The sequence below is a fragment of the Panthera leo genome, chromosome C2 (genome assembly GCF_018350215.1).
Source record: "Panthera leo isolate Ple1 chromosome C2, P.leo_Ple1_pat1.1, whole genome shotgun sequence".
Taxonomy (NCBI): Eukaryota; Metazoa; Chordata; class Mammalia; order Carnivora; family Felidae; genus Panthera; species Panthera leo.
Genome location: NC_056687.1, coordinates 87,399,709 through 87,413,272, shown reverse-complemented (window position 1 = coordinate 87,413,272; position 13,564 = coordinate 87,399,709). Strand labels below are relative to the sequence as shown.

General features: G+C 38.3%; 1 protein-coding gene across 2 annotated transcripts; it reads left to right on the top strand.

Annotated features, from left to right (window-relative positions):
- The first annotated feature begins 1,675 nt into the window (after positions 1–1,675).
- On the top strand, positions 1,676–13,342 carry ZNF639 (zinc finger protein 639). Of its 2 annotated transcripts, none has more exons than XM_042955985.1 (6): positions 1,676–1,758; positions 4,939–5,012; positions 5,696–5,764; positions 6,765–6,875; positions 9,137–9,271; positions 9,404–13,342. In XM_042955985.1, the coding sequence occupies exons 3-6, from the start codon at positions 5,707–5,709 to the stop codon at positions 10,555–10,557; spliced, it is 1,458 nt and encodes a 485-aa protein (XP_042811919.1). In that variant the 5' UTR covers positions 1,676–1,758; positions 4,939–5,012; positions 5,696–5,706; the 3' UTR covers positions 10,558–13,342. The 2 variants fall into 2 exon arrangements, with proteins under 2 accessions (XP_042811919.1, XP_042811918.1); XM_042955984.1 differs by having other exon boundaries at positions 1,699–1,957.
- Positions 13,343–13,564: the final 222 nt, after the last annotated feature.

The following is a 13,564-nucleotide window of genomic DNA, read 5'->3' as shown; positions in this document are numbered from 1 at the left end:
CTTTTTTGAGATCTGAGGGTTTCATCCCTGCCGCCACCACCCTCCCTTTAAGAGGAAGGAGCGGAAAAGGGAGAGGCAAAAAATGAAACTGGAAAACATACTCCAGCTAATCAAAGAACATCAAGTAGCCTCTGCCTTGTGATTATGCTAAAGGACATGTAAACATTGTGATGCTCTTATTTACTTCTCTGGTTAAGGGAAAATCATGTGGGTTTGTTTGCTTAAGTAATGCGCTGAAGTGGGGGGGTGGGGGTGGGGTTTCTCTTACTGCAAAATGTTTTGAAATAAAACTTCAGCCTAAAATGTAATGATTTCGTTTGGCACAAGGCTAAGCGAGAGCAAAACAGTAACTTAAAATGGTCCCATACCACCCCCTTGTGGCTTCCACTGTGTCACATCCGGAAACAGCCCAGCCAGAGGAGAGAAAGAGGCATACTGTTCTTCATAAATTCAACAAACGTGTCCATTCCCTATTCGGTGGCAGGTACTAACTATACTAGGATTAAAAGATACCACTAAATCTCTTCTTACTTTATTCAGGCCACGGCTGCATTCGTAAACATTCACTTATTTGGGCTGAGTATACACTTAAAAGTTGAGGTCATAAAAATTGAGCCTCACAAACTGTCTCTTTAAAATCAGGCTTTATCTTCTGGGATACAGCTGGAGGGATCGGAGTAAGGTCTGTGATTATTACTCTCCAGCGTTTGGTTGGGTAGCATGTGGTAATCAGAAAAAGCACAATGGCCATGGATGAAAAGACACAGATTGCGGCCCTAACTATCCGAGTGACCTTGAGCATGTGATAATCCACATGGGCCTCATTCATCTACTTAACAATTATTGTCACCCGGGTGCTGAGGTTACAAAAATGAATAAAATCTAGTGTCTAGTCCTTTGCTTTTCTAATTTGTAAATTGGGACTGACAACTTCAATTTACTATTAAAAATTAAACATATGACCACACTTGTACAGAGATCATTTATGAAACCGTGTTCACAAATTTACTTATGCTTGTTCAATTTAATCCTCTCTACATCTGCTCCTAGAAGCTCACAATCAGAAAAAGAATTAAATAATCAAATCCAATCCCCCATTATTTCACATTCATTCCACCGGGATTTCTTGAATCAAGGCTTCCCACTGAAGCCTAGTAACGACTCATCGATCTTCAAGATTTTCACCTTCTTGCCCTGGTAAACAGCATCACAGCCCTGCGTAGTTCTTTGAAGGGGCCTCGGTAAAACCGTGACTCTGCCATCTCCCTTTACATACGCAGCAAGCATCTGCCACTCTGGGGGTTGACATGCATTTTGCCACGCCTAACCCGTCCCAGACCACTCTAGCACGCCCCCTGGAGGAGCCGGGTGGGAAAGGGGCCGCTGGCACGCAGCGCTTCTCCCACTTCTCTAGGGGCAGGAGAAAGGGCTGAAAGCCCGCCCGGGGCGGGGGGGGAGTCCCCTTGGTGGCCTCGTCGGGAGCAATTCTAGGGAGTGGAATCACCCGCTCCGCATGGGAGGGGCGGTACCCCGTCCGGAAGAAGCCTGCGGCGGCGCAGAGGTGCCAGCAGGGGGCGCGGGCCGATGGGCCACCCCCGGGGCTAAAGGCCGGTGGTCCCTCCCAAGTCTGGAGTGCGGCGTGGCCTCGCAGCCCGATCCCCCCCCCCCCCCGCCCTCCCCCCTCTCACTCTCACCTAGTCACCTCCCCGCCTAGTCGGCGGGCCCCTGAGGTGCGCGGCGCAGGCGCGGAGCGAGGCGGTGAGTGCGGCAGCCAAGCCTGGGCCTAGGGCCTGGCGGGCTGGGCGTGAGGCGCGCGGGAGGGAGAGGGGCTGCCCCGCAGGAGCGCCCGGGAGCGCGAGGGCCACAGTGGCGCGGCCCCTCCTCCCGCGCTCGGGCGCCTTGGCCGCCGCCGCCTCGGAGCTGCGCCTGGGCTGGCCGGACAGGCCCTGGGGTCCCGGTGAGTGTGAGGGAAGAGCGGGCCGGCGGTGTGCGGGCGCAGCCTCCCACGCGAGAGGACATGGAAGACCGGACGGCGTCTTTTAAACTGAAACCCTGCCTCCGTTTTATGGCGGGATGCCGGCCCCTCCCCCATCCCGAAGGCAGTTCCCCCTCCCGGGGAGGACGCCTAGGCCCCCTGCGGCTCTTTCCTTATGGCGCCTTTGGGGCCGGGGTTTGGGAGTCCCCGCTGGTCACCCGGCCCCTGTGGGCCTGGCGCGTGGCACGGGCGTGGAGGCGGCTGGGTCCCGGAGGCTCCTGCGCGGCCCCTCCGACAGTCGTGTCCTACGGCGGCTGGGCTCCCGCCCCCGGTCGTGCGGGGCGGCTTCGAGACCCTCTGGCGGCGCATCCCTTGTTCGCCCCGAGCCACAGCCGCAGAAAGCAGGCGTTGGTTCTGGCGCTCCAGTCTCCGGGCGGTGGCCTCGGCCCCTCGTTAGGGTGCTTATACACCCCTTTGGTTTTCTTTTTCAGCATAACCTGGGACGCAAGTAATTTGAAGCAGTTTATCTCTTTACAAAGATAAAAATTTGTATTTCAGGGAAGACACTCAAGTTGGGCACACAATTGGTTCTAGTTCAAAGACTCTCCCGAAACATTTTTATGTTTCAATTCTTTTAACATCTGGAGCGTATATACTTATTTTGAAATGAGGCTAGAAAAGAACTTGCTGTTAAAATGCTGTTGTAAAAATAGAGCTTTTGATTGTAAATACTTGCCTTATTTCTGTATCTGCTAGAGAATATTTACACTGAGTGAAAGGCCTTAAAATGTTGATCTTTTTGATACAAGTACTAACTGCCTGTTAATGTGGTGTTTTGTACATTCTTATTGAAAAAAAATGACAGGTGGAAAGAGGCTGATATGTATTTTGTAAGTTGCTTTTAAAAAAAATTGTTTCATGTGTCAAACATGAAACATATACATTTTTACAAAAATGTAAAATGTTAAGGTATATATACCTCAACATAGGGAAATGCCTAGATGTCTATACCCCAAAATGCTAATGGTTTTTCTGGGTGAATAGATTCTAGGTGATTTAATTAACTTGGTTTCTAAACCTTTTCTTAATTTTCCTGCAGTGACATGTATTACATGTGCAGTTTAAGTGGGGAAGAGGGAGTGAATGATAAGTTGCATGTGATTCAGAATCTTACCCATGAGAGGAAGACTAGTGAGCAAATGTTTATGTGACATCTGTGAGTAAAAAGCCAAACTTCTTCATCAGGGTAGTTATGTATACAAAAAGTCCATAAGAATATTTGCTGAAATGAAGGATGGATAGCATTTTTGGTCTTGAGTAGGCATCTTAGCATCCTGCCAAAGCGGGGGGTCTGATAAATGTTTGGATATTGTTCAGCCCTGAGTAGGAGTCAGACCTTTCCTGATCAAGCTGATCCTATTCCTCTCACCTGAATCCATGCCAGCTTGCAACATCAATTTTAATGCCATGCTTGGTTTCCTTTCCTTACTTTTTCATTCTTCTGGTTGGAAAGAATTTGAAGTGTATTCTGAAATTGCAAGAAGATACTGTAATGTTTGGCTGACAGTTTTAGAGCATTTAAAACATGAAGTGTGATGCTCTGGGCTTTTTAAATTTTAGAAGCATACAGAAGAGGTATTAGGAATAAGTCTTGAAATTTTAGTTTATTACATAATGGGAAATTTTTGATTTTTTAAGGCACTTGACTGGGAAGGGTTCAAGGAATGCTGTTTGTGGTAGGTGAGGCATGATAGATAGATAGATAGATAGATAGATAGATAGATAGATAGATATAATAGATATTTCTATAAATCTCACTGTTGTCTGTTTCTTTGGGTGATTTCCTTCCCTTCCTCCCGTTGGTGGCTAAGTAAGAACTGGAACCAAGATGTAACTTACTGGTGATAGTGATTAGCAATGAAAATTACTTACACAGTTAGTTCAGAACTCAGAAGGCATGCTTTTTCATCTCTGGTTCTGCAACTTAGATGACTTGACTTTCCCTGAATCTGTTTCCTCATCAGTAAAATAAGATAGAGAAATGTTCAGTAAACTAAAAAGCACTGTCTTAATACTGTGTTATCACATCACCTGTAGTGCTAATTAATACACCCAGAACCTAGTGAAGCAGCAGACAGTATGTACACTTATCATTAGAAATGAGATGGTCTCACTAATGGTACCAAGTTCTACCTGCTATATATATTGCTTTGATGGTAAGAAAAGCAGCATGTAAAGCTGGCGGAGAAAACTTCAATATCTTTTTCTGACATTCCTTACTTGCCCATTTCTACAGTGAAGGAACACTAACCTGAAATGGAAGAGGTAGTTCTGATTCTGACACTAATCTGTTACTTGAATTGGGGTGATCTCTTTATTTCCCTATTTGTTTTCAAAGCATGTGCTTTAAAATTTGATCTTTATTCAAATTCCAACTCTACCAGTTATTAAAATTGTCTTTATTTAATCTTACTATGCTTCAGTTTCCTCATCAATAACAAGGGGTAAATAATTTTGAGAGACTGTTGTACATTTATCATGTTATAGGATTAAATAAGATAAAGTAGGTGCACAACCTGTTACGTGATTGGTGCTCAGTAAGTGGTCATTGTTCTTATATTGTTGGATAATCTATAAGGACTTAAACAGTTTGAAGTCTGATTTGGTTTGCTTTCATTCTATTTGCTTTCATTATGGCTGAATAAAGTAGGCTGATTTATATTCCTGTTTTGGTGTTAAAATATAGCTATAGCTTTAGAAGGTAAGTTTATTTCAGAGAAATATGACACATATATATTTATCAATTTTTAGTGTTTATACAGTATATCCAAAAGCTTATTTATACTTGAATTATTTCCATATAATTTTCCAGTTAATTAAAGACCTGGTGCCATTGTATTCTTGAGTCTCAGAAGTGAACTACATTTTTGCTTATATGACTTCTGTTGTGTATTTTGCTACAGGCTATTTTTTTACCATCTGTGAAAACTTCCCTGTAATTCATTTCTCCTCACCACAGTATTAAGAATTATACCAAGTAAGTGGAATGTGGCAAAACCAATTAGTCAATTTTATAACAGTCTGTGGAAATTCAATCACTTAATGATGATTTGATTAATTGTTTGAGTAAATGATTAATCATTAAATGATTGCTACCTGTTTTGTTCTCAGTAGAGTGTTGAATGTGACCTTACAAGTAAGAAAAGGATTTTTTCTTGAAAATTGTATTCTGAGCTTCTATGTGATGAGTATATTTTTTGAAAGTCAGGAGATAAAGATTTGTGACAATATTTTTTGAAGGCATTATATCCACCTTTAGATTGAAAAGTGTATCAAAATATTCTCAGTTGTAAGAAATGGACTTGTTTTATTCTTAACATGGTACCATAAGAGCAATTTTTTTTAAATAAAAGCTAAGAGTACGGCTTATTGTAATTGTCCAGTATTCACAATTACATGAACATTTGAAATGGATTTCTCAACCTCACCAAGAGAAAAAAAAAAAAAAAATGCAGATATTGGTGTCCTACTTTTAAACTTGATCAGAAAAATAAATCCAAAATACAAATGGAGGCATTATTTAACATTTCTCTTAGGAAATAGATTTTCAAGTGGCACACACATTTCTTATTGCCAATAAATTCTTTGGTTAGGTGGAATTTTTATAAAATATTAACAGTCTTTATTTTTGATACTTTTGTTAAATTTTTCCATTTTCAGATTGAAAAGATATGAATGAATATCCTAAAAAAAGAAAAAGGAAGACATTACACCCTTCTCGTTACTCAGGTCAGTAGACTTTTAAAGTTGGGCCATGGATTAATTCCCATACAATTGTATTCTTACCCATTTTCTCATAAATGGATCAGATAACAGTTAAATATCTGGGTCCATTTTCAGGTAAGAGAAAACTTTAAATTCTCTGAACATACATTGTTCATTGTCTACCATGTGCTAGGCACACATCGGAACTTTACAAACATTATTTAATACAATTTAATGGTTGATAGATACTTAAAATTAGATACCCAAGGTTGCATACTTATACAGCATAATTGAGATTTGTCTGTGTGATTCCCAGACTTGTTCTTAAGGCACAACATTAACCTTGGTGGGAGATATTTTGCATGATTGCGGAAAAAAATGTTTTATTCTGTACATTATTTTCAGAAATGTGAACTTCCATTTTGATTGTGTTATTTTAGATCTTTTGGTTGAGGTTGGCTCTGCTGTCTTGGTAGCAAGAGAGGTCTTAAGAAGAGAAGTCTTTGTGACCACATGTATTTGAGACAGTCTCTAGCATACCTGTTAACCCACCCAAGCTACACATTCTTCATATCTGAGGAAATTAAATCTAGTTCAGTGCTTGCCAGCTCATCCCAGACAAGACTTGAAATGGCTCTTCAGAAGCCCTAACTGATCCTCAGACCATTTCCCCTATGCCTTGGGTTTTGCCTTCACTATATGGCAGATCTTGGTAGTTAATTCAATGTTTTTTGCAGTTAATACATTATCACATATTTATAATTTGTGGAATTCTCACTATAAGGCAAGTCTATTTTTGTGTGCTTCAAGGTGTTATATTGTAAATTGTGTAATTTGTGGTTCTTTCAAAGCTCAGTTCAGTATCAGGTCTGAAATGTAGAAGCTTTCAGAATTAAGGGAAATGTTAATACTTTATTACAAATATGAAAATTTCAAATATGAAAATATGTTGGATAATGGGATGGCTGACATTAAGTCTATGTATGTTTACCTGGAATTTGTAAAATTTTGCTCTTATGTTCAGATTCCTCTGGAATAAGCAGAATTGCAGATGGATTCAATGGAATTTTTTCTGATCATTGTTACAGTGTTTGTTCTATGAGACAACCAGACTTAAAATATTTTGACAACAAAGGTATATCTAATATTTTCCGAAATATTCTTTAAGTTGCTTTTATGTATTTGTATTTCTTTGAAAATGTGGGTGAAAATGATGATTTCTAAGTGGGCAAGTGTTTAAATTTGTTTAAATGTAAGGAAACAATTTTTTGTAAGAAAACAAGTATGTGAATTTTTTATTTTTAATGTTATTTCAGACCTATAAATAAAAAGCACATTCTCCTAAGTCCATTTTAGGTGGCTAGGAGTTGATGGCAAAGTGAGACCAATCCAGAGTTGGGAGGATTTATGAAGAAAGGTTAGGAATAGTATTACGTACAGTTCTTCCACTTAGCTGTAGTCTAGAGGGCTAATGGAAGGAAGAAACAGGGTGAATGATTTAGTGTTTTTCAATGTTGCATCTTCTATTGAGGCTTTTCTAGAGCGTTGGGTAAATGATAACAACTTGCATTTGTTCTTTTCTTTGCAACCATCAAAACTGCCAATTTCCTTGAACTCCTCTCATAGACACAGAAACATAAATTTTTAAAAAACATGAGGCGTTGGAGACATCTGTGTGAACTCCTGTTTGGCTTAATAGAGACATAGATGGTTACATACAGAGATATTTATAGATATGTCTCTGTATATCTGGCAGTGTACACACATTTTTGGTCTGTTAGCCGAGAGGGCCTAAAAGAAATGACACCCCAGTAGGAGTGAGCACACCAGTGCCCAGATTTTGGTTTCTAAAACCATTCTCCGGTAAAAAGAACTGGTACTTAGAGAAATGGCTGATTCTAGTTCTGAAGCAGGAAATATATGAGACTGGAGCATTTTGTAGTGCCAGAAAATAAGGAGGTACTCAAAACACATACATACACACACAATACAGGTATGTCAAAGGAACACAGGGGCTGACTGAAAGAGCTCCCAGCAGCCAAAGCTGAAACAATTAGAGAGGAAAAAAAAAAAAAGAATTATAACCCAAAGTATAAAATAAATACACGAGTTCATACTGATATGACTAAGTAAATAAGAAATTTTTTTTTTTAAGTTTATTTATTTATTTTAAAAGAGAAAGAGAGCATGCATGGGGAGGGGGAGAGAATCCCAAGCAGGCTCTGCACTGTCAGCACAGAGCCTGATGTAGGGCTCAAACTCAGGAACCATGAGTTCATGACCTGAGCTGAAATCAAGAGTCGGATGCTCAACCGACCAAGCCACCCAGGCACCCTCATGTAAGAAAGGAATCTATACAGAAGAATTCCAAGTTATTTATATGAACACTCCTCCCTCAAGGAGGTGGAGCATGACTTCCCACTCCTTAAGTAAGGACTGCAAGCAGGGACTTCCTTCCAAAGTAGAAGAGTGACTTTACAGCAGAGAAACCTGCTAAATACTACTTCAACCAGGTAATCAGTCTATAGTAATAAATCATGTTAATAGTGTGTACCCTTTATATGATGTGGTAAAAATGGTAGTTTGCCTCTCTGGTCTACCTCCAGTAACCCATAATCCCAGTCTAATCATGAAAAAAACAACATTTCATTAATGGGACATCCTACAAAATACCTGACTTGTACTCCTCAAAACTGTCATGATCATCAAAAACAAGGAAAGTCTGAGAAACTGCCACAGCTAACAGAGGCCTAGAGAGAGATGACAACTGAATGTAATGTGGAATCTTAGGATCTTGGAACAGAAAAAGGACATTAGGTAAAAACTAAGGAAATCTGGATAAGTATGGACTTTAGTTAATACCATCTTATCAGTATTGGTTATTAATTGGAACAAATGTACCATCTTTTTGTAAGAGAATAGAGAAACTGGATTCAGGTTATATGGGAATTCTGTGTACAATCTTCTCAAATTTTTTTCTGAGAACTTATAAAAATTTAAAGTCTATTAAAAACAACACTGACATGATGTTGAAGCCCAGCGTTTTCTATTGACCTGTATTTCAGTTTCCCCATGCTAACTTTAAAACATTGGGGCTGGGCTAAGGGAATAAAGGTTTATTCAAAGTCAGAAATTTAAACTTAAAATTCCTGAGTAACTTTAAAAAGTAGATTGTAGTACAAATGGGGCACATGGAAGCAAAAGCAGTTGCTTGATTGGACAGATTTTTTGGGTATCTGTGGTATATGGATAACATCTCTTTTCCTGGCTAAATCTAAGTCCTTTAGTTCCTATCAGAATTCAAAATTATATTGAAAACGCTTAGTGCTTTAGTAATAATTAATATTTAATACTTTGGTATAAATAATAAGTATTTTTCCAAATCTCTTTCTACAGATGATGATTCTGATACAGAGACATCAAATGACTTGCCAAAATTTACAGATGGGATCAAGGCCAGAAATAGAAATCAGAACTACCTGGTTCCCAGTCCTGTACTTAGAATTCTAGACCACACTGCCTTTTCTACAGGTTAGGGAAACTAGTTAATAGCATTTATTTATTTTATATACATTAATAAAATGTGTAAAATAAATTTTGTACCAATTATTTATTTAATAGGTCTTATTTAATGATAATAATAGACTTATTACATTTTTTCAGAAAAATCTGCTGATATTGAAATTTGTGATGAAGAGTGTGACTCACCTGAATCAGTCAACCAACAAACACAAGAAGAGAGTCCTATAGAAGTTCACACCGCTGAAGATGTTCCAATTGCTGCAGAAGTGCATGCAATTTCTGAAGATTATGATATAGAAACAGAAAACAATTCCTCTGAGAGTCTCCAAGACCAAACTGATGAGGAGCCGCCATCTAAACTTTGCAAAATTCTTGACAAGAGCCAAGCTTTGAATGTGACTGCCCAGCAGAAGTGGCCTTTACTGAGAGCTAATAGCAGTGGCCTCTATAAATGTGAACTTTGTGAGTTCAACAGCAAATATTTTTCTGACTTAAAGCAGCATATGATCCTGAAGCATAAGCGTACTGATTCAAATGTATGTCGAGTATGCAAGGAAAGTTTCTCTACCAACGTGCTTCTGATCGAGCACGCCAAACTGCATGAAGAGGATCCCTACATTTGTAAATACTGTGATTATAAAACAGTGATTTTTGAGAACCTCAGCCAGCACATTGCAGACACCCATTTTAGTGACCACCTTTATTGGTGTGAGCAGTGTGATGTACAGTTCTCCTCAAGCAGTGAACTCTACCTACATTTCCAGGAGCACAGCTGTGATGAACAGTACTTGTGTCAGTTTTGTGAACATGAAACAAATGATCCAGAAGACTTGCATAGCCACGTGGTAAATGAACATGCATGTAAATTAATTGAGTTAAGTGATAAGTATAACAATGGAGAACATGGACAGTATAGCCTCTTAAGCAAAATTACCTTTGACAAATGTAAAAACTTCTTTGTATGTCAAGTATGTGGTTTTCGGAGTAGACTTCATACAAATGTTAACAGGCATGTTGCTATCGAACATACTAAAATTTTTCCTCATGTTTGTGATGACTGTGGGAAAGGCTTTTCAAGTATGCTAGAATATTGCAAACATTTAAATTCACATTTATCTGAAGGGATTTATTTATGTCAATACTGTGAATATTCAACAGGACAAATTGAAGATCTTAAAATTCATCTAGATTTTAAGCATGCAGCTGACTTACCTCATAAATGTAGTGACTGCTTGATGAGGTTTGGAAATGAGAGGGAATTAATAAGTCACCTTCCAGTCCATGAGACAACTTGATTATTTTCTTTAACTGCCATAATATTAATGTAAAATAATAAATTTGACTTTTGGAGATGTTAAAATAGATGATTTTAAGCAACTTATGAGAATCGTCTTTAACAAGTAAGATTTTTTTTAATTGTCCCATTTTCTTAGCATTGCTACATTTTTCATTACATTTATAATGGTATCCTAAATGTGGTATTTTCAATGCAGGTAGTTCATAGTTTTAACCACTATTGGTGTCTTGTTTCTTACATACGCTCTGATTTCATGAATTGATGAGAAAGAGATATACTAAAGAAACTAGACCACAGTTTTTCTTCTGTAACCATGAGTGCTATTAACTTTTTTAAACTCAAGACAAGCTCAGTTTTTTATATATAAAGTCATTAAAATGCAATGTAACATACAAGTCCACTGATACTCCCATTAATAAGAACCCAGACTCTCCCTCTTGCATGCCCCATCAGGAATTATCCTCAAGGCTGTCAGTAGACTCTCCATCTGTGTAATTCTTTTAATAACACTAGGAGGCAAAAGTTACAATAGGAAGCTAAGATCCAGTTTTGTTGGCAGTCTTTATTTTATTCTGTTTCAACCCCTATCCATGAGTTAAATAATTTAAGATAGGAGTGAGGAGGAACTGGTAAGGGCATTGACAATAAAAAGTAACATTTTGTAACTCACAACCTGTTCACAATTTATTTTAAGTTATGCAACAGCAAAGTCAGCCCAAACTTCCAATGTCAAATCATTTATTGACTGAGAAAACCCACTATAGTGGGTATGTTAACACTGTAGTGTTAACATAGAACTACGAAGATCTGAGAGATAAGGTGTTCCTGGCCTTTCTTCTTGGCTTGTAGATGGCGGTCTTTATTCACGTGCTGTTCTCTTTGTGTACAAGTCTGTCCCCCAAATTTCCCCTTTTATAAGGTCACCAGTCATAACTGGATTAGTGCTAATGCTAATGATCTTATTTTAACCTAGTAAAGACCTTATCCCCAAATAAGCTCATATTTTGAGGTACTGGGGCTCAGGACTTCAACATATGAATTGGAGGATGGGAGGAAGAGACATAACAACTACAATTCAATAGCAGCTTCTTAAATAGCAGTATCACAAAAATAGAATTTTGTCTATCATTGGACTCCAATAAACACTGCTGCTAACAATATTCTTGTTCAGGAATACTGATATAGTTGAAGAGACCAATTTACAACATATGGTTCTCCCACTACAAGAACCATGGAAATGTACCCTATTTTGAGAATGGTGGCAGCAACAAGTTTTTCAAAAACCATTTTTATCTCTACACTTGTCATATATTGTATAGTTATATTCCTAGAAACTCATCTGATTGGAACATTCCAGGTAGGGTTACCTGATAGAAATGTTTCTTAGAAGACTTAAAATCATAGTGGTTTAAACAGGCAGGGAATCTTAGAAACCATTTGGTGTAAACCCTCCAGTTTTCTATTGTAGAAATAGGCCAAGGTCACAACATCAGTTGTAGCAGACAGGAGTGGAATCCAAGTTATTTGGCTTCTAGTCTAGTGTTGTTTCCATTACACCATGTTACATTAAGATCTAAGGTTTGTCCTTGGCGTGTTTTCCATGACTACTTAACTTAGCCACTCGGCTACCTTCTTGGTAATTCTGTTTTTATGCTTTTTTGATATACATCCAGCTTCAGGAATTTTATTTTCAGGCAACAAACTTTAAATAAGTAATGCCTTGGTGGATTGTTTTTGTTTTTTTTTTCCTCAGTTCTGTATTTTACTGCTTTACATTTGATCACATTAGTAATCAAAGTGATTGTAAGGAAACCTCAGGAAATATTAATCCAAGTTTTAGAACCATATATAATTTTGTACTTTTTGATGAATCTGCAGCTTAAGGCCACATCTCACTGACAGTTTGTCCAATAAAAACTTTTTACTTTGACTCAGCTTTCAGATAAGTTCATGACACCACAAATTGCTTGGATAGCTGGTCTATATTTCTAGCTTAAAAAACTTCTTTGTAAAAACAACCCTACTTAAAAAGAAATTTTTCTCATTACTCTGGGTTTTTTCTCCTCAGAAACAATTCCACTGACCTCTTTTGTGACTTGAACCACATTTCAAGTCTAAGAATACATAACTGATAGTGATGTTTATTAGCACTACAATAGAATTCTTGGCATCAAGAATTCTTGGCAGTAGTGTTGGGCCATTTTTTTTCTTGGTTTTTTTTTTTTTGTCTTCACGTTACTATTAGTTATTACTTATGTAATTCCAAATTTCCCCTGTACTCCAAAATTTGGAAGTGATTGTGCACTACTCAAAAGCTTATCTTCCTGCCTGCAAATTTGCCAGTTTTACCATTTAAAATCACCTGTCTTCGGTTTCCTGAATACGTGTCATCACGTATTAACCAGTTTCTCCATTTCACAGGGCCTATAGCCTGTTAGGTGATTGCTGAATTGTTGGCAGGTGTAATATATACAAGTTTTTATTTTTTGGTTGTTTATTTTTTTTCCAATAGACTAACACTGTCCCTAATTTTTAAATCTGATTTGCAAAGCACTGTATTACTTAATTCCTGGCACTTTACCATTAACCTTACTTTGCTTGTTTTTGTCAGTATAACTACCTTTTGCAAGAAGTTTAATATATTTCCCAAACTACTATGATTAGTTTTTTAGTAGAATTTTTATGTCTAAAAGCACTACAAGCTATAATTTGAAAAAGCTAATAAAAATCAAATGGCCATGGGGTGCCTGAGTGGATCAGTCAGTTAAGCGTCCAACTCTTGATTTCGGCTCAGGTCATGAGTTTGTGAGTTCAAGCCTCATGTTGGGCTGAGCATGGAGCCTGCTTGGGATTGTCTCCCCTTCCCCGCTCCCTCTCTCTGTTTCTCCCCCACTCATGTTCACTCTCTCTCTCTCTCAAAAAAAAAAAAAAAAAAGCCTTAAAAATAAATAAAAAATCAAATGGCCACATTCGGAAAGTAGATTGGCTTACCAAATATCAATACT